The sequence below is a fragment of the Pseudorca crassidens genome, chromosome 2 (assembly GCF_039906515.1).
Source record: "Pseudorca crassidens isolate mPseCra1 chromosome 2, mPseCra1.hap1, whole genome shotgun sequence".
NCBI lineage: Eukaryota > Metazoa > Chordata > Mammalia > Artiodactyla > Delphinidae > Pseudorca > Pseudorca crassidens.
Window position 1 is genome coordinate 125,281,606 of NC_090297.1, and position 23,354 is coordinate 125,304,959.

The 23,354-nt window shown below is 36.3% G+C and overlaps 1 protein-coding gene across 1 annotated transcript; it reads left to right on the plus strand.

Moving 5' to 3' along the window:
* Positions 1–100: 100 nt before the first annotated feature.
* BLZF1 (basic leucine zipper nuclear factor 1) lies at positions 101–21,957 on the plus strand. Its single transcript, XM_067728585.1, has 7 exons — positions 101–471; positions 1,559–1,634; positions 11,177–11,616; positions 12,978–13,177; positions 14,981–15,109; positions 16,999–17,218; positions 20,384–21,957. Exons 2-7 carry the CDS (start codon positions 1,604–1,606, stop codon positions 20,567–20,569), a joined length of 1,206 nt encoding a protein of 401 aa, XP_067584686.1. The 5' UTR covers positions 101–471; positions 1,559–1,603; the 3' UTR covers positions 20,570–21,957.
* Positions 21,958–23,354: the final 1,397 nt, after the last annotated feature.

The following is a 23,354-nucleotide window of genomic DNA, read 5'->3' on the forward strand; positions in this document are numbered from 1 at the left end:
GTAAACTCAGCTCCGCCCACCCAACCGACAGGCCCGCCCTTTCACTCCGTCGCCTGGGGCGACGGAACACCGCCTACCTCGTGCCAGCATCATCATTTCCGTTTGGCCGACAGATAACTCGGAAGTTCAAACTAATACGCGGCTAGGGTCCAAATAGTCTACATTTTATTTTTTAATAAGGGTTCATCCAGTTTTCACTTACTGAAGTCTTACAGAAGATGTTCTGTGTTACTTGAGTTTAAACGCACCACAGAGTGTGTTTACCTTTTTCTTTTGGAAAAGTATTCCGGAAACGAAACCCTGAGTAATCGGAAGTGATTATTTGTGAACCAGAAGCTTGATGTCACCAAGGCCTGGGCGGATTGGCTTCCGAGTGCAAGAGTTGTGTGTGGAGAAGTTAGCCCAGTGAGATCTAGACGAAGAACCTGTAAAGTGAGGCCCCCTGCAATAGGAAGAGTAAGAGTCTGAGAGGTAAGTCCAAAAACGGACTTGTGTAACTAAGAGGGCGTTTTGGAACGGGATGGCGGTCTGAGTTGAAGTTTGGTGTTCAATCGCTTTGTAAGGAAAGGTTGCCTGTTGTTCCAGGAAGGCTTGTTCAGACAGGCACGGAACTTGGGATTCGACTTCTGGGGACCGCAGAGGTTGACAGGCTTGTCGCTTCCATCCTGCCGCCTTCATACCTGTTACCCACTCCAGACCCATCCTTCACCCCCTTCCCTTGGTGTTTGCCGGCCGACATTGGCTGTGCTCGTACATTTCGCTGCGCTCGTACATTTCGCTGCGCATCTTCCGAGGGCTCACTGCTCTTTCGAAGGGTCTTTGGAGACCTGTTTTCAGAACAATAGGAGGAGGGTTTGTGACGTTTGAGGAAGGTAGTCGTGGGAGACACTATGCCAAGTTATATCGAGTACCCGAGTGATCATTTTTGTGGTGAAACCAGTTGTCATCCAGTGTCCAGTTCATTATACTCATAATCACTGCATTAGTATCACCTTCCTTCTCACGTTCTCCACTGAATCTTAGTCTATACTGTAAGGCCATGCATACACTTCTGAAAGCATATGCTATGCCATTTTAATTTTATTACCAAGAAGTGCAAATTATCATGAATTTTTTGTCGCTTGTTAAACATCTGAACAGAAGCTCCTCTCTGATATATATAGTGAACAAAATAGTGTCAATAATGTCTACTGAGAACATAACTACTTTAATTACTTTTAAATTCCTGGCGTCATATCAGTGATACAAAAGCCCCTACAGTAATTATAGTACTCTTTCTGAGCTAAATTTAAGGACACACATCTGATAATTTAGAATATACTGGTGGTAATTTAGAGTATACACTGAAACAGAAATTTGAAAATAAACCACCCCTAATTTTTTTGAGACATTTGGGAACCATAACAATATCACCTTCTGAAAAAGGGCTATAAGGGGCACCTCCTAAATGCAGCCTTATTAAATGCAGAAGGAGAATATCACGGTATATAAATTACGGGGACTTAGTGAATGTGTTTATATGGTATTGTTTTAATTCTTTCATTTTATACATTTTTAGGTTTTTTAGTAGAAGTCTTGGGGTACATTTTTATTGGTGAAAAAAATGACTACTCTTGAAAGTTTAGAAACCAAAGGTAAGTGTTCTTCTTTTGCTGATAATTGTTTTTAAAACATGAAATTTATGGTGATAGGACGAAGGACTGTTTGAGCCAGGTAACCAAACCCCATAGAGCCCTTGGGAATCATTTGTATTTCATATCTCTTCATGTTTGTTTTTTAATGCAGTGTTTACATTTCAGTACTACAGATATACAGGTGAATAGTAACATTATTTGGTTGTATTTATTAGATGACTGCTACTGTTAAACAGTAGTGTAAAAGCAAATTTTTATAGCTGTGTTCTCTGTCCACTAGAAGATTAAGATTTAAATAGTAAGAATGTACAGTTTTAAAGATTTGGGTAGATGGACAAACAACTATCAGGTATAAAAGACCTTTTTCTTATTGCATTGGTTTGTTAGGGCTGCTGTAACAAAGTATCATAAACTGGTGGCTTAAACAACAGAAATTTATTGTCTCATGGTTTTAGAGTCTAGTAGTCCAAGATCAAGGTGTTGGCAGAGCCATGCTCCCTCTGCAGGCACTAGGGAGGGATCTGTTCAAGGCCTCTCGCCTAGTTTCTGGTGGTTTGCTGGCAATTTTTAGTATTCCTTGGCTTGTAGACACATCACAGCGATCTCTGCCTTTTTGTTCACATGGCATTCTCCCTGTGCATGTATGTCTGTGTGTCCAAATTTCTCCTTTTTATAAGGACATTAATCATATCGGATTAGGGTGCACACTACTCCAGTATGATCTCATCTTAACTAATTACATCTGCAATGACTTTATTTCCAAATGAGGTCACATTCTGAGGTATGGGTGGGACACAGTTCAACTCAGAACATTTGCTAACTACAGTAGTTACTTTTTAGTCCTGCCTTGCTTGTCCTTTGTATAACATTTCATACTATTGATCATGCCCACTTTTTGAACTACTTTCTTTCCTTGATTTCCATGACTTTACTCTTATTTTCCATCTACTCTATGGCCCTTCACTGTCCAATGCAGTAGCCACATGTGGCTATTTGAGCTTAAATTAGTATTTTTAAAAATTAAAAATCCAGGGCTTCCCTGGTGGCGCAGTGGTTGAGAGTCTGCCTGCCGACGCAGGGGACACGGGTTCGTGCCCTGGTCTGGGAGGATCCCACATGCGGCGGAGCGGCTGGGCCCGTGAACCATGGCTGCTGAGCCTGCGCAGACTGCGCGTCCGGAGCCTGTGCTCCGCGACGGGAGAGGCCACAACAGTGAGAGGCCCACGTACCGAAAAAAAAAAATTAAAAATCCAGTTTCTCAGTCACATTAGCCACATTGAAGTGCTCAATAGCCAATGTGGCTGGTGGGTATTGTATTAGAAAGTGCAGATATAGAACATTTCTATAATTGTAGAAAGTTCTGTTGGACACCACTGCTCCAGTTATAGTTTCTTTTTAATTCTCCTCTTCTTCTGGTTTATCTTTTAAATATTAATGTTTTTCAGCCCTCCTTCTCTTCTACTCTCACAGCTTTAGTAATTATAAGGATGGCTTCCAAATCTATCTATAGCTCAGATCTCTTGCCTTGTGATTCAGACCCTTGTAGCTTACTGTCTACTGATTATCTTCACTTAGACATAGATAACAGTCTTAGCATGTCCCAAAGTGAGCTCCTCTTGATTCAGGTTATTCTTGGGTAGAGTGAGTTGTGGAGGTTGGAGCTGTCAGTGAGAGATGGGAAACTATTTTCTAGAAGCCAGTTTTGCAGCAAGCAGATCTCCAAAAGCAAACTCTTTAAAGGGGGTTTAAATGTGTTTAGACAGCGAAGATCATGCCAATAAATATTTAATTGAATTTAATTCAGCTGAGTGCAAGAGCATTTCAGGTCACCAGAGGCTTTTTATATTATTAGAATAAGCAAACCAGAAACTGAAATGAAAGTAATAAGCTGGGGATTAATGGGAAATAAGAGCAATTAAATCATAACTACTATGAAAGCAGTTAGCATGGTACCTGGCAAAAAGCGAAAAACTAAATACGACATTATCATTAGTAATTAGAAGTTAGTTATTGCAAGGCCTCTGTGAAATTATTTATTTGTTGTTACTTGTTTGTACTGAGGATTAGAGTTATAAAGCACTTTCACATACATTACTTCATTTGATCTTAATTTTACAGTGAGGTAGGTAGTTCAGCTGTTAGTCTTAATCCTTCGTTTAATATCATTTTAGCTGTTAGTGAAGAACAGTTACTTGTATCACATGGCCTGAGAAAAGGTGCACATTTGTCAGTTGCCTGCATTTCCTGTAACTGCCTCAGAAAAGAAGCAAGATTGGCTTATAGGGACAGAACAACTTCTCAGCAGACATTTGAGCAATGCTGTCATCATGAGAGGGATGTGTCCTTGCTGCTAAGGTTTTTTGAAAGGGAAACATGCAATAAATAGGAACAATTAGAAAATTAGAATTTGAATCCAAAACCTTTTGGGGAAGCAAGGTTGAAATTAAAAGTAAAGGGATTAAAGTCAGACAGTTTAGTGAAAATAGACCAAATAGGAAGGTCTGAGATGTTCAAATATTTATAATTCCATAAAATAGTCTAACTTTTAACTCTAAGTCTGTGGAACAATAGTTATTAGGTGAAAAAGGATTCCATGGACAGATAAATTAGAGAAATGCTGGATTAAGGGAGAGATTATACTACAGGACCCTTCAGAGCCTTTAATATACTAATGTACACTGTGCAGCTCCAAAGAGATATATGTGGTATGCAGCACTGCCCACACTTATTTGACCTGGAAGCTCTTCTATTTGCGGGGCCTGTGACAAAAGGAACGTTTGGATTCCACGTCAGTAAACGTGGGCCTGCCTTAAGTCCACTGCCTAAAGCATATTTTTCTAATTTAGTGGTAAGTAAACTTCATTGGGTGATACTGGTGACATATAAAAGAATATTAATTTAAAATTACCAAGTGATGATCCCTAATTTTACTGTTTTATAACTGAATCTGCATACGATCTGAAAAGTTTGTCAGATTATGAGTTAGTAATTAATGATTTCGTGTAGAGGAAAAAATTGAGTAGTTTTTAAATGAGTTAGTTATTGGATGTTAAAAGGAAATGTTCTAGGTGGTGTGTTAATGTTAACATTGATGAACTTCCATAAGCACTTACTCACCTTTCTGCACCAAGCACCATTTCATTAAGCTGATGATACCAAGATTAGGAGGCAGTCCCCGCCCTGAGGAGATCTCAACAGTTTAGGAAGGAAACAAATTTTGAAACACTCTTCTATTTGCATTATTCTGAAAGCAATGTAGGATGGGGGGGGAGGTAAGGTTACGTGGTTTGCCCAAGGTCACACAATGTGGGGCAGTGGAGACTGAAGTTTTTGACTCAGAGTCTAGTCTAGTTTTATTATACCATCCTGCTGACTCTGAGTATCTGTCTCCATAGATTTACAGTTTTATCAAAAAAGGAGAAATGTTTGTTTCATTACAGACTATAAAATAATGTTCTTTTTGCCTCAGTATTCTAGAGCAAGGGTTGGCAAATTATGGCTCTTGGGCCTGCTGAGAATATTTGCAGGCAGTCTGATAATAGGGAACACGAGCTTTGAATCCCACTTAAGCCAGGTGTTATCCCAAGTAAAAAATAACTCTATTCTTTTCATTATTAAACCTATATTACCCAAAAAAACTTCCCTCAATAATTATAATTTGAATTTCATCTTTAAAATTTTGTTTTTTTTCTTCATATATAAATGCCTATATATCAGTAGTATCCTTAATTTTGCCTTATGGTCCACAGAGCCTAAAATGTTATCTGACCCTTTATGGGAAAAGTTTGCCAACCCCTACTGAACAGTATTATTTGTTCTCTTGCTACATTTCACCAATTTTGGGGAAAGGCAGTGAGAATGAGCCATAAACCTTAGATATGTTTTAATTCTTTGATAAGTGATCACAGGTGGAAGTTAATGTTGATGAGTAATTGAAGAATTGTTTTGTTGTTTCCCTTCAAAGAATGGGAAGGGATTGATGTTTTGCTTTACTTAAACATTACTCATAATTACAGAGCTGGTACCATAGATCACTGTCATCCCACTTGACTGAAGGTAATTGCTCATGAATGTGCCCTGGATTGGGCCTAGTGCATATGTAATAAAGGTTTCTCTGTGGGTCACAGAAAAAATAGAATTATGAAAGTAAGTTACTGGGCAAGAAAATGTAAAGCCCTGACTCCCCCTTGCCTCCTTGCCCGTGCACAGTAGCTAGAAGCACACTTGTTACAAAGAGGGAGCTGCCCTGTGAGATATGGTACAGCTTTGGGACTCACAAGTGCTTGAGTAAGTAGAACAGTTTAAATAAAGGAAGTGTAAATTGAGTTTGAACCAAATTGATTGAATTTCTTGATTGGAATTTTATGACAATTTTGTTTGAAAAGAGATTTCTGTTCAATACCCATTGTTTCTTTGCCTTTTAAATTTAGCATTAACCATTTTGTGATTTGCTCTTGAATCTCCATTACCTAAAATTCCAACTCAAAAATGTTACGACTTGCCTAGAAATCGTATTTAATCTTAACAGATGTCACACCTGCTTCTTATTTCTTCAGCTTCAGTGGGCCTGAATGGCATAGCTCTAGTGTGTCTTTTTGTTGTGTTTTTTTAATTGTGAATCTGTAGTTAATTCATGACTCTACGTTACTTCTTAAATGCCAGGATGTCTTAGTGACAAAATTAAATTTGTACAAGATAGAGTTAGACAAACTTGAAACCATATTTTAAAAGCATGGGAATAGGCCTTTATTTTTAAAACAGTTCAGTGGGAATTCTCCTTCTCCATGCTGATGTGCTACAGCATGAACTAAGTACCAAACCCTTTATTTCACTTTCGGAAGTATTCCTTTGTTCATCTTTTTGAAAGTAGAGTCATTCCTAAAGCTCAGGGTATGTCTTAGTTAACATTTAATATAGAAATGACAAAATATTTTATTTTAATATAAAACGCTTTGTTAAATAGAACACCTTAATTATACCTCAGATGTCTTTCTACCTCCTGTGTAACATAACTCAGGATTCCCAGTACATTACTACATACTTAGGAAAAAGTCCCCAAAAATCTGATAAATGAAAAAATAGTCCTAAAGTCTGACGATATAACTTTGTAAAACTTTAGCATAAGAGAATAAAAGGCACAATTATATTTTATGATATTAAGCTTTTTCTCCCCTCAATCAAGATCCAAAGTTATTAGATTTTTTTAAAGAATAATAATAAAAGCAATAGGAGGTAACATTTAATGAGCGCTTACTGTGCCATTCTAAACACTTTAGAATGTTTTCTTACTTACTTTTAAGCATTGCATTAGCTCATGGATATGGAGCATGCAAAAAATAAAACTAAATAAAGACATAAGTAATAGATCTACTGATACGTCAGTAGAGTTATTTTGTGAGGCAGTTTGACAATGCAGATCTTCACCTGGCACATTAATTCTATTCTTGGGAGTTTATTCAAAAGAAATAATTCAGAATTTGAAAAAAAAACCTGTAGGCATAAAAATATTCACTAAAGCATTTTTATAATAAATAATTGGAGTCTAAACATCCAGCAATAAAATAGTAATTAATTAAATAGTGCTATATTAACTTGAAGGAATAATGTAGTCATAAAATGAAAATGTGAAGACTAGCAAAACAGAAAAATATATTAAGCTTATAAAGTTAATTATGAGTATAAGTATATAAAAATATTGAAGAAATTTGAAGTAATGAAAAGTTATTTTAGAATGATTAGAATATACGTAATTTTTTCTTCTTAATATCTTTTAATAATGTAATGTTTTAAAAAATAGTAATAGAAACCAGAAGATATGTGACTGTGTATGATGATAATCTGTTCTACTCTATAGTTTCTGTATCTATATAACTAAGTTTGGAAGAAGAAGAAAAATAAGCTTATTAAAAAGTAGAAACCTGGGAGGGATGGATTGCGAGTTTGGGATTAGCAGATGCAGACTATTATATATCAAATGGATAAACAACAAGGACCTACTGTATAGCACAGGGAACTATATTCAATATCCTGTAATAAACCATAATGGAAAAATATATGAAAAAGAATGTATACATACATATAACTGAATCACTTTGCTGTAAGCAAGAAATTAACACAACATTGTAAATGTATATTCAAATCATATGAATATATGATTTGGCTAGATAGTAATGAATTCACCAAAGACTGATCAATAGTCCATGATTGTTCAATTAACATTTTTGTAGAAATCAAATTTCTGTAGAAATATGTTTCTACCACTTATTGCACACTTGTTATATATTACCCAGTAACACATGTTATCTTTTTACATGTATGTCCTGTCTCCTCAAGTTTAGATAGTAAGTTTCTTAAGCATAGAGGTCCCCACTACCTCATACAATGTCTGGCCAATATTAGGCACCAAGCAGCATGTTTGTTGCCTGTAAAACTCAAAAGTTTATCATCACCATTGTTATATGTGCTTATCCTTTTCCCCTCCTCTTGCTTCCATTTATTTATTGTTTATCAGATAGAGAGTTCTGGGTACAAGGCACTTTACTAAGAATATAGTGGTAAATGAGTGACACATAGTCCCTACCCTCATGGAACTTATATCCTAGTGGAAGGCACAAATAGTATAAACTAATTACACTGAAAAAAATGTTTACCATTTTGATAAATGGTAAACAGAGAAAGGCAGGGTCTTTGCTCTAGGGGCGTGTAAACAAAGAACCTAGCCTAATCATGGAAGATTAGAGAAAGGCTTCCCTTTGGAAAGGTTGAACTGAGATTTGAAGGATGAGTAGGGGAGAAGAAGTTAGGAAGAAGATTCCAAGAAGAAATGTCTGCAGAGGAAGAGGAAGGCATTTGCTCCTATTGAGACACTAAAAGAAAGCAAGTAACACTGGAACTTAGGATCTGAGGGAGTGAATGGCATAAATTGAGACCCAGGAGATAGGCAGGGGGCCAGATCACCAAGGGCCGTATAGGCCATGGTAAGGATCTTGGTCTTTATTCTGAGAGTGACAGGAAGCCATTCAAGGGTTTGATGCAGATCAGATCTGCATTTTTTTAAGTTCACTATAACTGTTATATAAATTCTGTGGGCTTTTGCAACCTGACAGATAGGGCTATTAGCAGAGGCAGTAAGTTCAAGGTTGATGAGGCAATAGTTTTGTTTGTGGAAGGCCTCCCAGACCAATTAACAGCTTAGCTCTGGAGTCATATTCGGACTCAAATCCCAGTTTGACACTGATGATTTGGACAAGCTATTTAACCTTTCACAGCCGCTGTTTCTGTCTACAAAATGGGTACTATTGTGCTTACCCCATGAAACTTGTAAAAATTAAATGATATTGATGCATCTGAAGGACTTAGAACTATGTCCTTGGCACATAGTAAATTGAATAAAAGCTAATTATTACCATTCCTAGGTTTTGGCCTCCATTTTCTCAGATGTATGCCAGACTTGTAAAATGGCAAGGAATCTAACTTGTAGCTCATAGGGATGTTACTGAATATACTAATTCAAGAACTCCATGCAGGTTAGGTATCATCTCAGCCATTTCCTCAAGGTTGCAACATTTCCCATTCTAGCAGATCCTCCATTCTTTCTAAGCTCTAAACCACTTATTTTCTTGAATCAATTAGTGAAATTAGCCCTTTCTTGGAGAAAGATGACTCAGTGAAACTTCTTACACTGCTTAATTTGAGTTAAGGTAAAATAGGAGAAAAGAAACAAAATTTTTGTTATTTGACTGGAGCAATGGTAGTATAGTGGTGAGCATAGCTGCCTTCCAAAGGTTATCTAAACTAAGGACGGCTAGCCAGGTTTGGCTTATATGCGGGGAGATTTTTTTTTTTTTTTTTTGGCTGCATTGGGTCTTCATTGCTGCACACGGGCTTACTCTAGTTGTGGTGAGCAGACTTCTCATTGCGGTGGCTTCTCGTTGCGGAGCACGGGCTCTAGGCATGTGGACTTCAGTAGTTGTGGCATGTGGGCTCAGTAGTTGTGGCTCACGGGCTTAGTTGCTCCGCAGCATGTGGGATCTTCCCGGACCTGGGATCAAACCCATATCCCCTGCATTGGCAGGCAGATTCTTAACCACTGCGCCACCAGGGAAGTCCCAGACGGGAGATTATTTTAATTGAGCAAATTAGTAAATGTGTGCAGCAATGTATTAAGTTACAGAGGAAAGGAATGGGAGCTACCATTTACTGAATGTCTGCAATTCTGTGCAAGACACTTCTGACACTTAAAGGGGCAGTGTGTGCAGTGGTTAAGGCCTCAGTCTTTGGGACCAGGCTGCCCAGAATTGCATTCTGCATCTTCTACTTACTGTGTGGTATGACTTTGGGCAAGTTCTTGAACCTCTTTGTGCCTTACTTTCTTCATCTATAAAATAGAGCTAATTATATTTACCTCAAAGGGTTACTGTAAGGATAAATGAGTTATGTGTAAAGTATTTAGAATAGTGTTTGGCACATGGTAAATCTTTTATAAATGTTTATTTGTTACTTAACCATTTTCTCATTTAAGACATAAGGTAACCCTAGATGTATTGTTAAATTCTTTTCATGGAGGCTGAAACTGAAGCTCAGATAATTGCAGGATTTTGTCCAGGATTGTACAGGTAGCAGTGGTGGAAATGGGACTCAAAACCAGATCTGGCTGATCCCAGAGTTCATGTCATTTCTATAATACCATGCTCCTTCCACTTGTTTAGGGCATGATGCCTGGCCGTAGTGTGCTTATCAGACTTATTGGGAAAGTGAGATTTAGCATATAACAAAACCCATACATGATAATTATGGTTCATGATTAAGATTCAAACTGAATGTTTGAGATGGTAAGTAGCATAGGCATTCAGAGAGTAGACTAGAACAGTTGGGAAAATTTAACGCAGAGTAGAGTTTAAGCTGACTTCTTAAAGGGATAAGTGAGAATCACAGTAAGTGTCGAAAGAAGCCATTTAAGAGAATAAGAAATAGCAGAAACAAAGGTCTAGGAGAGAGAGTATTAAGGAATCTGGTTGGATAACTTGTGAAGCATTCTTTGCTAAGAGTTCACAAAAACAGGTCAATCTATTTTGAGGTAGACACTTTCAAATACGTATATACATAGCTTATTTTATTTTTATATTTAATATTATTGAGTGTCTACAACGTGCCAGGCATTTGATCTTATTACATTGTTTCGTACCACAACCCTGTAGCATAGTTGTTACTATCTCCATTTTGCAGATTAGGAAATAGAGATTCATGGAGGGTTACATTATTTACTTAGGATTATACTAGGAAGTAGAAGTTGAAGCCGAATACCTTGATTCCAAATCTCTTGCAGTTTCTACCAAGAGAGAAACCATTTACTTAAGGAAAGTTTGAACCTGTAAGACTTTGTTCATCTTTTGTTGACACATGATTGTTTTGAAAATTTTTACTCTAAATGTTTTCCCTTTTTTTCAGTACCAGGAATTCTGAATGTAGGGTAAAGCATGTCTTAGCATTTTCCTGGCATTTCTTTTCAGTAAGTAGTTTATGTTTCGTTTTCCCTTCTATAGTCATCCTTACTTCATCCCCAATTCGAGGAGCGGGAGATGGAATGGAAACTGAGGAACCACCTAAATCTATTGAAGTTACTCCTGGAATCCAACCTATAAAGCATCACGTCCTTCCAAGTCCACGAAAGAAAGCAGTTCCGTCAGAGAGCCCAGGCGTTCTTCAGCTAGGGAAGATTCTCGCTGAAAAAGCAGTGGAAGTCGAAGCTGTAAGAATATTAGTTCCCAAAGCCGCTATAACCCATGATATCCCCAACAAAAATGCAAAGGTTAAGTCTCTGGGACATCACAAAGGAGAATTCCTTGGCCAGCCAGAGGGAGTTGAAGAACCCAGAAAGGAACTATCCGAGGTAAAGAATATATTGGAAAAGCTCAAGAACTCTGAAAGGAGGTTACTACAGGATAAAGAAGGTCTTTCAAACCAGCTCAGAGTACAGTCCGAGGTAAGAACAGCCTTAATAGGTTTAATGAGTACCTCTCTTTATACCTGGGCCTTCTGAGCCTGCATGTTAGAAAACAATACTTCCTCTTGCAATGTCATTATAACTTGTCATTTATCTAAAAAACTTCCTCTTAAATTTCTCATTCTCTTTAGTGCCTCTAATAGAAGTAGTTTATGTTGGGAACTTATCCTCTAAACATGGTTGAAGTATGAGGTACTTTGGACAATGTGAGGTACTTTGGACAAGACCACCTACAAGTTGTAAAGGAGGTTACAGTTATGAACTTGCAAACCAGAGATTGACTAAGTAAGACTAGCTAATAATCCTTGCTTTAAGAATCCATAAATTCCAAGTATTTTTTTCTATGTATAGATAATACTTAGAATAAAGAGAATGGTGGTATAAGTATCAGTGTCTTCATTGTAAATGGAAAATTATCTATAGTGCTTGATTCACTTTCTTTAATCTTTACATCTTAGTAATGGCCTTACCAGCCCCAGTTTGCCTCTCTGTTAGATTATACATCTTTTTGCTAGATGTTAGTCTTTGTGACACCATGGTTAGTGGTTGTCATTCAAATATGTTTCTAATATATTTAATAATATATTTTTAAATAACTGATTTCAAATTACAAAACTAGTACATATTTATTTGTAAACATTTTAGAAAATACAGAAAAAATAATGAAAATAGTGCTACCTGTATTATACCATCTGGCTATAAATGCATAATTATACATACTGAGTATATTTTTGCCTTGTAACTCACTTTTTTTAGTTGTCTTTTAGTTGTTAATACAGGATATTCTATTAAAATATCATTATTAATAGCAACAGTGTTCTTCAATGACTGCACCATATACCAATACCTTTTATTGGACATTTATGTTTTAATTTTTTGCATTTTTGATAACAATGTGAAGAACATGCTTATAGACATGTGAATTGCTTTTTTGCTTAAATTCTTAAAAATAAAAATCCTAAGGCACAAAGAAATCAATTTTTAAATGTTGGAAAAGATTTATAAAACACTCGGTCATATCTTTTAGCAAAATTTATTGGTTCACTTTTCTAATTTTTTGCCTTTAAGTGTTGACTGGAGGCAGTTTGTAATTTTTATGATAATGATTTGTACTCTTATAATAAGAGGCTCAGATTATAACCACATGGACTATAGATTAATAGAGATATAGACATGGTTATATACATTATGAAACTTAAATATTTAATATCACTTTTTGATACACACTTTTAGTAATGGAGGTCCAAACTACATGAAACAGTTTCTCTTTTGTTCATTTTGCTACATTAAAGTCACTGGCATCACTTTGAGCTTGTTGTATTGGTCATGATTTCCTCCAGGTCAATCGTGAGTTAAAAAAGCTGCTGGTGGCTTCTGTTGGGGATGATCTTCAATATCACTTTGAACGTCTAGCCCGTGAGAAAAATCAGCTTATTTTAGAAAACGAAGCCCTAGGTCGAAACACAGCTCAGCTTTCCGAACAGTTAGAACGGATGTCCATACAGTGTGATGTGTGGCGAAGTAAATTCCTTGCAAGCAGGTATTTTCTATTTTAAAGAGTATTTCATTTCCTAGCTTTTGCTCTATCGGACTTTTGACCCCTAATGCAAGAAAATAGATTGTAGTGTGAAAATTTCTGATTCAAATTGTCAGAGTACCTCGTGTATTATTTAAGATGTGGACTCTTCCTCCTCTGGATGGTCATACAGTCTCCGTAAATGGAAAAGTGGTATCAAAAGGCACCTCCCTCATTCCAGAATTCTGAGTTACTCTTCTATAGTAGAAATCACTCCTACTACAATGTTTAAGATCAAAACAAAACTGTAAACTCAGTCAATTAATAAATATGTAAATTTTTTAAAAGACTATTTTTCCCCACCTTCTATCTGGAGAACTCAAATATCATTGCCACTCCGTACATCATATTTTGTCTCTCGTGCTCTGTTCTTATAGCTCATTTTACTACATAATAGAGCTTCCCAACCTTTTTCTCACCATGCACAAACAGAAAATGATAACATCTGTATGACATACTGTATAGCCTACTGGATGAGGCTACTCTCCAGTAGAGGTGAGAACCCCAGGCCCCTAGAACCACCAGGCCCATGGTAGTTGGGAAGCTCTCTTATATATTATGATTGTCTATTTATCCCCTCCTTCCAACTTTGAGTTACTGGAGAAAGGATCTGGGTGTTATCCATCTAACACACATCTATTTCTAATTGTACTATTATAGGATCTATTTGGAGAAATGAATTTACTGTTTATTGACTATTTACTGTTTATTGACTTAGAATGAATATTAATTAATTCTCATTGAACAGCTTAAGAAGCAAATCATGCATATATTTTACAGATTACTGTAATAACTTTTTTTTAACATTCTGATCGATGCTGATAGTAACACGTTAAGTGCAATAATAATTAAACCAAACTTTATTGATATTTTAGTTGATTTAATCTTTTAATGTCAGAATTGTTTTCATTTTAAGGAATTCAGTGGTTACTATGGTCTGAGACTTTAGTTTTAAGATTTTCAGCTGAATAAAAATACTTTAAAATTTTGCTTCATTTCCATCAATAGAGAATTGGTTAAATACATTTTGGTACATCCAATCAGAAGAAAACATTAAGCTGTTTTTTTTTAAAAAAGGGAATGAGTTAGCTCTATGTGTGCTAATATGAAAAAAAATCACCAAGATAAATTATTAGGTGAAAAAAAGCAAACTATAGAAAAGTTTGTATTAAATAATCCCTTTTTTGTAAATAATATGAATATAGTTATTTTTACACATAATTTTTTGTTGATATACACATAAATTATTTTTTTCTAGAAAAATATGTTGGTTACTTTATTGATCACTGACTATAAAAGGAGGATGGGGATGCTGGTCTGGAAGAAGGACTTAGTTTTGCTTTTTTATAAATCTTTCTATATTTAATATTTTTCTAAGGACAAAGAAGTAATTGATGGCAGAAAAATAACTCATTTTTTTCTCTTAAATTTTCCATATTTAAAAAACATTTAAATAATGTTATTTTTTTCCAAAACTTGATTAATCTAGAATAAGACTAAAGTACAAGTTCCAAAGTCACTATATAGGAAAGTTAAAAAACTGTTTCCTTTGTCATTTTGTAAACAGATATTTTAATTGAGTCCCTTTAATAAGTTCTAAGCTCATAAAGATTTTAAATGTTTTTTAGTGAAGATTTAAAAACTGAGAAGTAATTTGACAATATTAAATCTTTTTTGTAAGTTTTTAAAAATGACAGTCACAAAGGTAGTATATTAACTTCTTAACACTGTCAGAGAATTTATATGTAAGACTTTAATCTTTTCCAGGGTTATGGCAGATGAGTTAACCAACTCCAGAGCGGTTTTACAGCGTCAAAACCGTGATGCACAGAGTGCTATACAAGATCTCCTGAGTGAACGGGAACAGTTTCGTCAGGAAATGATAACTACACAGAAGTATGGCACTTGTTTACATTCTGAACTCTTCTCCTTTCTCCTGCAATTTTTGTTATTGAGATAGTTCTTTAGTATTTCTACATTTAATAACTTATTGAGCATATATGTTTTAAAACAGATGCCCAGGGGAGGGAGAAAGACTGAAAAAACAGAAGACATGCTTCTTTTATTCTTAATTGGGGAGAGAATTAGTTATATCTATAATAGAAGAAATCTCTGGATTTAAAAGTAATTTTTGGTTATAGTTATAGCAGTTTTGTATGGTTTTTGGTAGAAGCCAAAAAGCATACCAGTCTTTCCTTTGGAAGGAGATCTTTTTTTTTTTTTTTTTTTTGCGGTACGCGGGCCTGTCACTGTTGTGGCCCCTCCCGTTGCGGAGCACAGGCTCTGGACGCGCAGGCTCAGCGGCCATGGCTCACAGGCCTAGCCACTCCGTGGCATGTGGGATCCTCCCGGACCAGGGCACGAACCCGTGTCCCCTGCGTCAGCAGGCAGACTCTCAACCACTGCGCCACCAGGGAAGCCCGGAAGGAGATCTTTTTGAGGATTGTTCTACAGTATTAGAGCTTACTTTCATGTCTATATGCACCAGAACTGTTAAAATTGATAGTCTTCCTTAAATGTACTTTATACTTTTATGTAGTTGATTTCTTACAAATCAAATAAGTAAAGGTCAAGAGAAAATCATAGGGGAAATTAGAAGAATGAAAACACAATATATCAAAATATCAGATTTTGTGGGAGGCAACTAAAGCAGTGTTTAGAGGGAAATTTATAATTTTAAATGCTTATTGTAGAAACGAAAAAAGGTCTCGTCAATAATCTAAGCTTCCTTCTTAAGAAACACAAAGAGCAAATTAAGCAGAAGGAAGAAAAGGATGAGAGCAGAAATAAATGAAATAGAAAGCCAAACACTGGTTCTTTGAAAAGATAAGTTTACAAAACCTCTAGGCAGTATAATCAGGAAAAAAATAGATAACAAGTGACTAGTATCAGGGATGAGGAGAGGGGTACACTACAGATTCTGTAGACATAGGAAAGATAATAAGGGGATGTTATGAACAACACTATGCTAATCAATTCAACAACTTAAATGGACGATCTCTTTAAAAGACCCAAACCACCAGAGTACCCAAGAACAGATAACCTGAATAGCCCTAACCTATTAAAGCAATTTACTTTGTAGTCAAAAACTTTCTAGTAAAGGAAACCCCAGGCCTATATTGATCCATTGGTGAATACTAACAAATATCTAAGGAGGAAATAAAACCAAATTTACACAAACTTTTCTAGAAAATAGAGAAGGGAACAACTTCCAACTCATTTTATGAGGCCAGCATCATCTTGACACCAAAACCAGACAGAGGCACTACAAGAAAACTACAGGCCAATATCTCTAATGAATACAGATGCAAAAATCCTTAACAGAATTTTAGTGATTCAAATCCAACAGTATATAAAAATGTTTATAGACTGTGGCCAAGTAGGTTTTATCCCAAGCATTATAAGTTAGTTTATCATTTAGAAATCAACCAATGTAACTCACACAAAAAATTATCATATACATATACCATATGAATATCTCAATAAATGCACAAATCTGTAGTTGTATAATACTGTATGAGTACACTATTATTACCTGTACTAAAATATGAGAACTAAAAAACGTACTGTTTGTTGAATGATTTCCAGATAACCATAAAATCAATAAGTGCTTTCTGTAATCTGACTTATTTTACCAGACTTCCTGATTTATTGAACTCTGAGAGAAAGATAAAGGAGAAAGATACTATATGATTTCAGAAATATGTTTCTCATTTATTCATCATTCTTGATTTTTAGATTTTATCCTCTTATTAATATTGAGTGCTCATGTGTGTTCTTTGCAGGTTGTTGGAGGAGCTCTTGGTCTCCTTGCAGTGGGGAAGAGAGCAAACTTACTACCCTAACGCGCAACCTCACAGCACAGCAGAACTAGCGTTAACAAATCACAAGTTGGCAAAAGCAGTAAATTCTCATCTTCTGGGAAATGTTGGCACTAATGGTCAAAAAAAGTTTCCATCAACAGTTGAATTCTGCAGCACCCCAGCAGAAAAAATGGCTGAAACGGTAAAATACTTCTCTTTCATGATCTGTGGAACCTCTAAGACTGTCCTCGTATTGAAAGGTGACATGTTGTAATGGAAAGTGCTTGGCATTGGGAGTTAGGAAATATGGGATCAAAATTTGATTGTCATACTAATGAGCTAGGGATCTTGCAGAAAATTATTTCCTCCTCTGAGCTTTAATTTTCTCAAACACTTGAGAAAAAAATGTAGTTGTAGTTGTTTTTAAAGATGACCTATTTTTTAGCTACTGAATCATTGATAATCCTTTTCTTGAGCTCATTTTGATATGAAAACCACTTTGTAGAACTTTTAATTTAGTAATCAAGAGTAGATAATTGATTACTTCTGGTCTAAGATGTTATTTGTTTTTTCCCCATATAGATGGGAATGTGCCAGACTCCACAGAAGCAATTAGTGTAGACCTGGTACCTTCAGTCCTGTGTGAATTGAGGGCTCATGCAGGTGACCTGTCAAATACTGTGGTCTCACAGTTCTACAACCATCCAGGTTCACCCTCATCCCAGTCATAGGCCTTGTCATTACCAGAACTTTTCCACTTTTAAAATCTTCAACATCTCTCCATGAACTGTGATCTCAACAGTTTTGGGGATTCCATAAAATAATACATATAAAGCCTGTAGCAGTTTCCAGTATAGGTACAGTAATTTCTCAATAAATAGTAGCTATCATTTTTATTATTATATCCTTCATCCCTCTAATCCTGTTGCCTTTACAAGTCCTGTCAGTTCCTTCTAATTTATCCCCTCTCCCAAGTTCAAACACCTGATCTCCAGGCTAAACTTTAGTAATAGCCTCCTCACCAATATCCCCACCTTGCTTTTTACCTGCCTCCATGCCATCCTCTACTGTCAGTGAGTTATTTCAAAAATGCCAATCCCATCATTCTTGGTACTGCTGTTCAGAGGGCTCCCAGTCTCCCTCATCACTGAATCTGAATTATTTCATACTGTAGAGAAGGCCTTTCATTAATCATTATTCCAGTTCCCCTTCGCTAGTATCATTTTCCAGGTGTGTCCACCCTCTGCACTTCACATCCCAGCAGTGTTAACCACTTGCATTCCACAGATAGGCCACTGTATCTCATGCCTCTGTACATACTTTCCCTCTGCCTAGACTGCCCTCCCAACATCTCTCTTCTTGCCCAACCACTATATTGCCTTTAAGAATCAGCCTTCCCTGAATCCCACAGGCAAACCTAGATGTTCCTTCCTCCAGGCTTCCATTTTGTACATATATATATATATCTATATCTATATGTATATATATATATATCTAGTATAGCTCTTTATCATGTTAAATTGCAATTGTTTGATTCTCCATCTCTCTCCCAAACTGTGAGTTCCTTAAGGAGCTTATGTCTTGCATTTCCTCAAGGTCTGGCATAATCCTTTGTACAACAGTAGGTGTTCAGCTATTTACTGAATCAGTCCCTGAAACTAAACTCATCAGCTTTATCCAAAATCGTTTCTCTTTTTCTATTCTTTTGTTGGGAAATGGTGTTGCTGCCTACCTGGTTGCTGCCAGTAGCATTTGGTATAATTAACTACTCCTGATATCTTGAAACACTCTCTTCCCTTGGCTTACGTAACCCTACACCCTCCTACTTCACTATACAATGGTGGGTAGCCTCAAGGCTTGGTTTACATCCCCTTCTCCCAATCCTTTATCCACCTTATCGTCTCATTGAACAAAACTGACAGTCCTACTTCCTTAGTGTCTCTTGGACCTTTTAGCCACATTGCTTCAAGGTCAGCATTTCTTAGCTAGATTATTGCTGTAAACTCCCTTTCTCTGTTCTTCCCATGTCTGCTTTAGTGCCCACTCCTTCCCTCATCCACCCGCTGTGTATAGAGTGATCTCTCTGAAAGGCACCCTGCTTAAAATCCTTCCCTATCACTTCCAGGCTAAAATCTAGAAACCTTGTATCTATACTGGTATCTTGGTCTCCTTTAATTGTATTCCTTTGGCATTTTGTTCCTCCCTCTAAAGGCACATAATGTAATAACATATATAGAGAGTTGGGGTACTGTTACAATTTTCCCTTCTAAATTTATAAGCAGCTTTAAGATAAGCCCTTTATCTCTGTTTGTCCAGTAGCATCTAACCAAGTTCCGTAAAAAATAGAAGGATATCAAAAACTAAATTGAAAAAGCAGTAATCCAGTAGAAAAACAGAGGTACTGAAATAGAATGGTAGCTGTTAAATGATGCCAGGACATTTTTAAATTAGCTATAGCTCTTTGGGTACATTGGTAACTTAGAAGGAAAAAAACCTGCTGGATAATATGAGAGCTAGGGAAACAGACATCTCAAGCCATTTCTGAAAGCTGTTTTGAATAAGCCTTACATAGAAGGAGAGAAAGCTCTTTCCGCTACTGCTTTTCCCAATTCCTTTCCAATTCCAGTACCTGCCTCCTTTGCCCAATAACCCATGTTCATCATATGATGATGGTTGGAAGAATATGAAAATGAGAAACAGGAGCTATGAGTCAGCCATGTTATCCTTGCCCTTAATTGGAGAATTTTTTTCAACCCAAGAGTTCCTCCTGTTGTGGGTCTCAGTAAAGGAAACAGAATAGGAAAAATCAGAGCAGAAGAAGAATTAAGAGAGTATGGTGTCCATGAATCCAAGAAACAAAAGCATGATCGTTAGCATCAAATATTGCATATAAATTAGAAAAAGAGAAATGAAAACCATTGATTTTACAAGTAAATGATCAAAAACTTTGAAATAACATTTCAGTAGAAGAATGAAGGCAGAATCCCAGTTCCAGGCAGTTCAGTGAAGGACTGAGGGAGAAAGGTAGTGCATACTTTTTGGTTAAAGATAAAAATCAACATCACTTATAGTAAAATTGATATAACCTAATTTTCTTTTATGTTTTCATATATTTTCATCAATATGCATAAGAGTAATTTCATTATTTTTTAAAATATGTAACCTAGGTAATATAATAACTTGACATCATTGTCAAATTTAGAGCTTTTTGAGAAAAGGCATAAGTTCTCTAATCAAATGCATCATTCAGATGTTATTTTTTACGGCAGTTTCATACTAATGAAATAGCACTTTTATATATTAATAAAACCAAGGGCTTTTACAGTCCTTCCTGCATACATCTGACATCACCTCTTATTTTCCTTAGGTTCTACGCATTTTGGATCCAGTAACCTGTACAGAGAGCTCAGCTGATAATCCGTTTTCTGAGTCTTCACCAACCACCTTACTTGCTACAAAGAAAAATATTGGACGATTTCATCCCTATACAAGATATGAAAATATAACTTTCAATTGCTGCAGTAACTGCCAGGGAGAACTTACTGCCCTTTAACAGTCAGTATGTTGGAGGCACACTACAGAGTCATTATAATTTGGCGGCTGGGGTTCTTTTAATGCTAGAAGTATTATCACTTTCTATTTAAATAATATATATCCCCAAAGATGTTTCATGTACTGGACTCTGGATTACCCTTTCTTAATAAATATCTCAGGGTAAGAAAAAAGTGAAACTGTGTAGCTATATTTGAAATAGACAATACAGGCATTACAGGATGGTTTTCCTAAAGGACTAAAAGAACGATTCTGTACCTTCTTTTAGGCTCTAATTTATTAATCTTGCTATATATTTTACATAAGCAAATTAATTTCTGTACTCTAAAGCAAGGATTGGCAGACTACAGCCTTGGGTCATATGCAGCCATACCCATTCATTTACTGTTGTCTGTAGTTGGTTTCATGTGCTACAACAGCAGAATTGAGTAGCTACAACAGGGTTTGTATGACTAGCAAAGCCTAAAATATTTACCATCTGGTCCTTTACAGAAAAAGTTTTCCGACCTCCACTCTATAGTAAAAGTAGCTGGCAGGGGTCGGGGAGGGAGTGGGGTAGGAGTCCTTTCCCTTTTTGGTGATTTTTAGGGGCTACAAAAGAGTCTTATGGAAACACTGTGGGTGAAGGGACTACTTTAAAAATAAATGCTATATGTTAGGAAACTTTTAAATATTTTACAGCCACATTAACAAATGCTTGAGCAAAACATGTTCTCATTTTGCTTTTGTGCAGGGGATTCCATATTTTGAATGGATGCAATTTGATATACAGAAGAAACATTCTAACTATTGAGCTCATTTTGGCAATTGCAGCACAACAGGAGTATCCAATTTGATACTTATGAAATATGGCAGAGAAAGTAGGATCTTTGGGCTTCCCTGGTGGTGCAGTGGTTGAGAGTCCGCCTGCTGATGCAGGGGACGCGGGTTTGTACCCCGGGCCAGGAGGATCCCACATGCCACGGAGCGGCTGGGCCTGTGAGCCATGGCCGCTGAGCCTGCACGTCCGGAGCCTGTGCTCTGCAATGGGAGAGGCCGCAGCAGTGAGAGGCCCGTGTACCGCAAAAAAAAAAACAAAAAAAACGGATCTTTCTAGAACATTGTTCAAACTCAAAAATGCAATTCATCAATTTTTATGTCATATATATTATTATTTACTTATGACCGGCTATCATCAAACATCCTTTTATATACCTTTAAAAATGTCCACAAAATGTTTACACCAAATTACCCTAACTGGTTGCAGAAGTGCCTATCAGTAAAGAAATCCTCAAAAGACAAATATGATCAAATAACAACATGTTTTAATGTCAACGTAATGGTTTTGTTTTGTTTTGGTCTGATTCATCTGAGTTATAGTTTCAAGTGGCAATAAATTTCTCTGCCTTCTTTAGTGTGAATATTTATTTATCTTTCCCCCAGAATGATGTGCTTCAATTCAAGTCTTCATCTAGCTTATACTATTTACAACTGATTCTTCAGCCTTTCCTTTAGGTTTACTTAGTATAAAACATAGGATAGGGAGGGTGGGAGGGAGGGAGACACAAGAGGGAAGAGATATGGGAACATATGTATATGTATAACTGATTCACTTTGTTATAAAGCAGAAACTAACACACCATTGTAAAGCAATTATACTCTAATAAAGATTTTTAAAAAAAAAAAACATAGAGGAAAAGCTCCATGACAGTGGATTTGGCAATGATTTCTTGACTATGACACCAGAAGCACAGGCAACAAAAGAAAAAAATAGATAAACCTCATCAAAATTAAAACCGTCTGCACAGCAAAAGAAATAATGAACAGAATGAGAAGGCATCCTACAAAATGGAGAAAAATATTTGCAATCATGTATCTTTTAAGGGTCTAATGTCCAGAATAAATAAAGGGCTACGACTCAACAACCAAAAAACAATCCAGTTAAAAAATGGGCAAAGGAATAGACATTTCTCCACAAAAAGATATACAAATGGCCAATAAGTACATCCAAAGATGCTCAACATCACTAATCATTAGGGAAATGCAAACTGATATCACTTCATATCCATTAGGGTGGCTATTACCAGTAAAGCAAAATAACAAGCGTTGGCAAAGATGTGGAGAAACTGGAACCCTTGTGCATTGCTGGTGGGAATGTAAAGTGGTGCAGCCATTATTGAGGACAGTATGGAAGTTCCTCAAACAATTACACACACAATTGCCACATGATCCAACAATTACACCTCTAGGTAGATACCCAAAAGAATTAAAAGCAGGGACTCAAAAGGATATTTGTATACCAATGTTCATAGCAGCAGCATTCTTCACAATAGCCAAACAGTAGCAATTCACATGTCCTTTGATGGATGAGTAGATAAAATGCGGTATATACATGCAATGGAATATTATTCAGCCTTAAGAAGGAGTAAATTCTGATATGCTACAGCACAGATGAATCTTTAAGACACTAGATGATTCCACTTATTTGACATACCTGAAATAATCAAATTCATAGAGACAAAGTGGAATAGCGGTTACCCAGGGTTAAGGGAAAGCAGAATGGAGAGTTGTGTTTATTAGGTACAGAGTTTCAGTTTGGGCTGTTGAAAATTTATGAAGATGGATAGTGGTGATGGTTGCACAACATATGAATGTACTTAATGACACAGAATTTTACATTTTAAAAAATGGTCAAAATCATAAATTAGGTAATATATATTTTACCACAATAAAAAAAACTTTAAAAAATTATATACATACACTCATAACCACAAACTAGTGGCACACCTCTGCAACTGTTGCTTTAA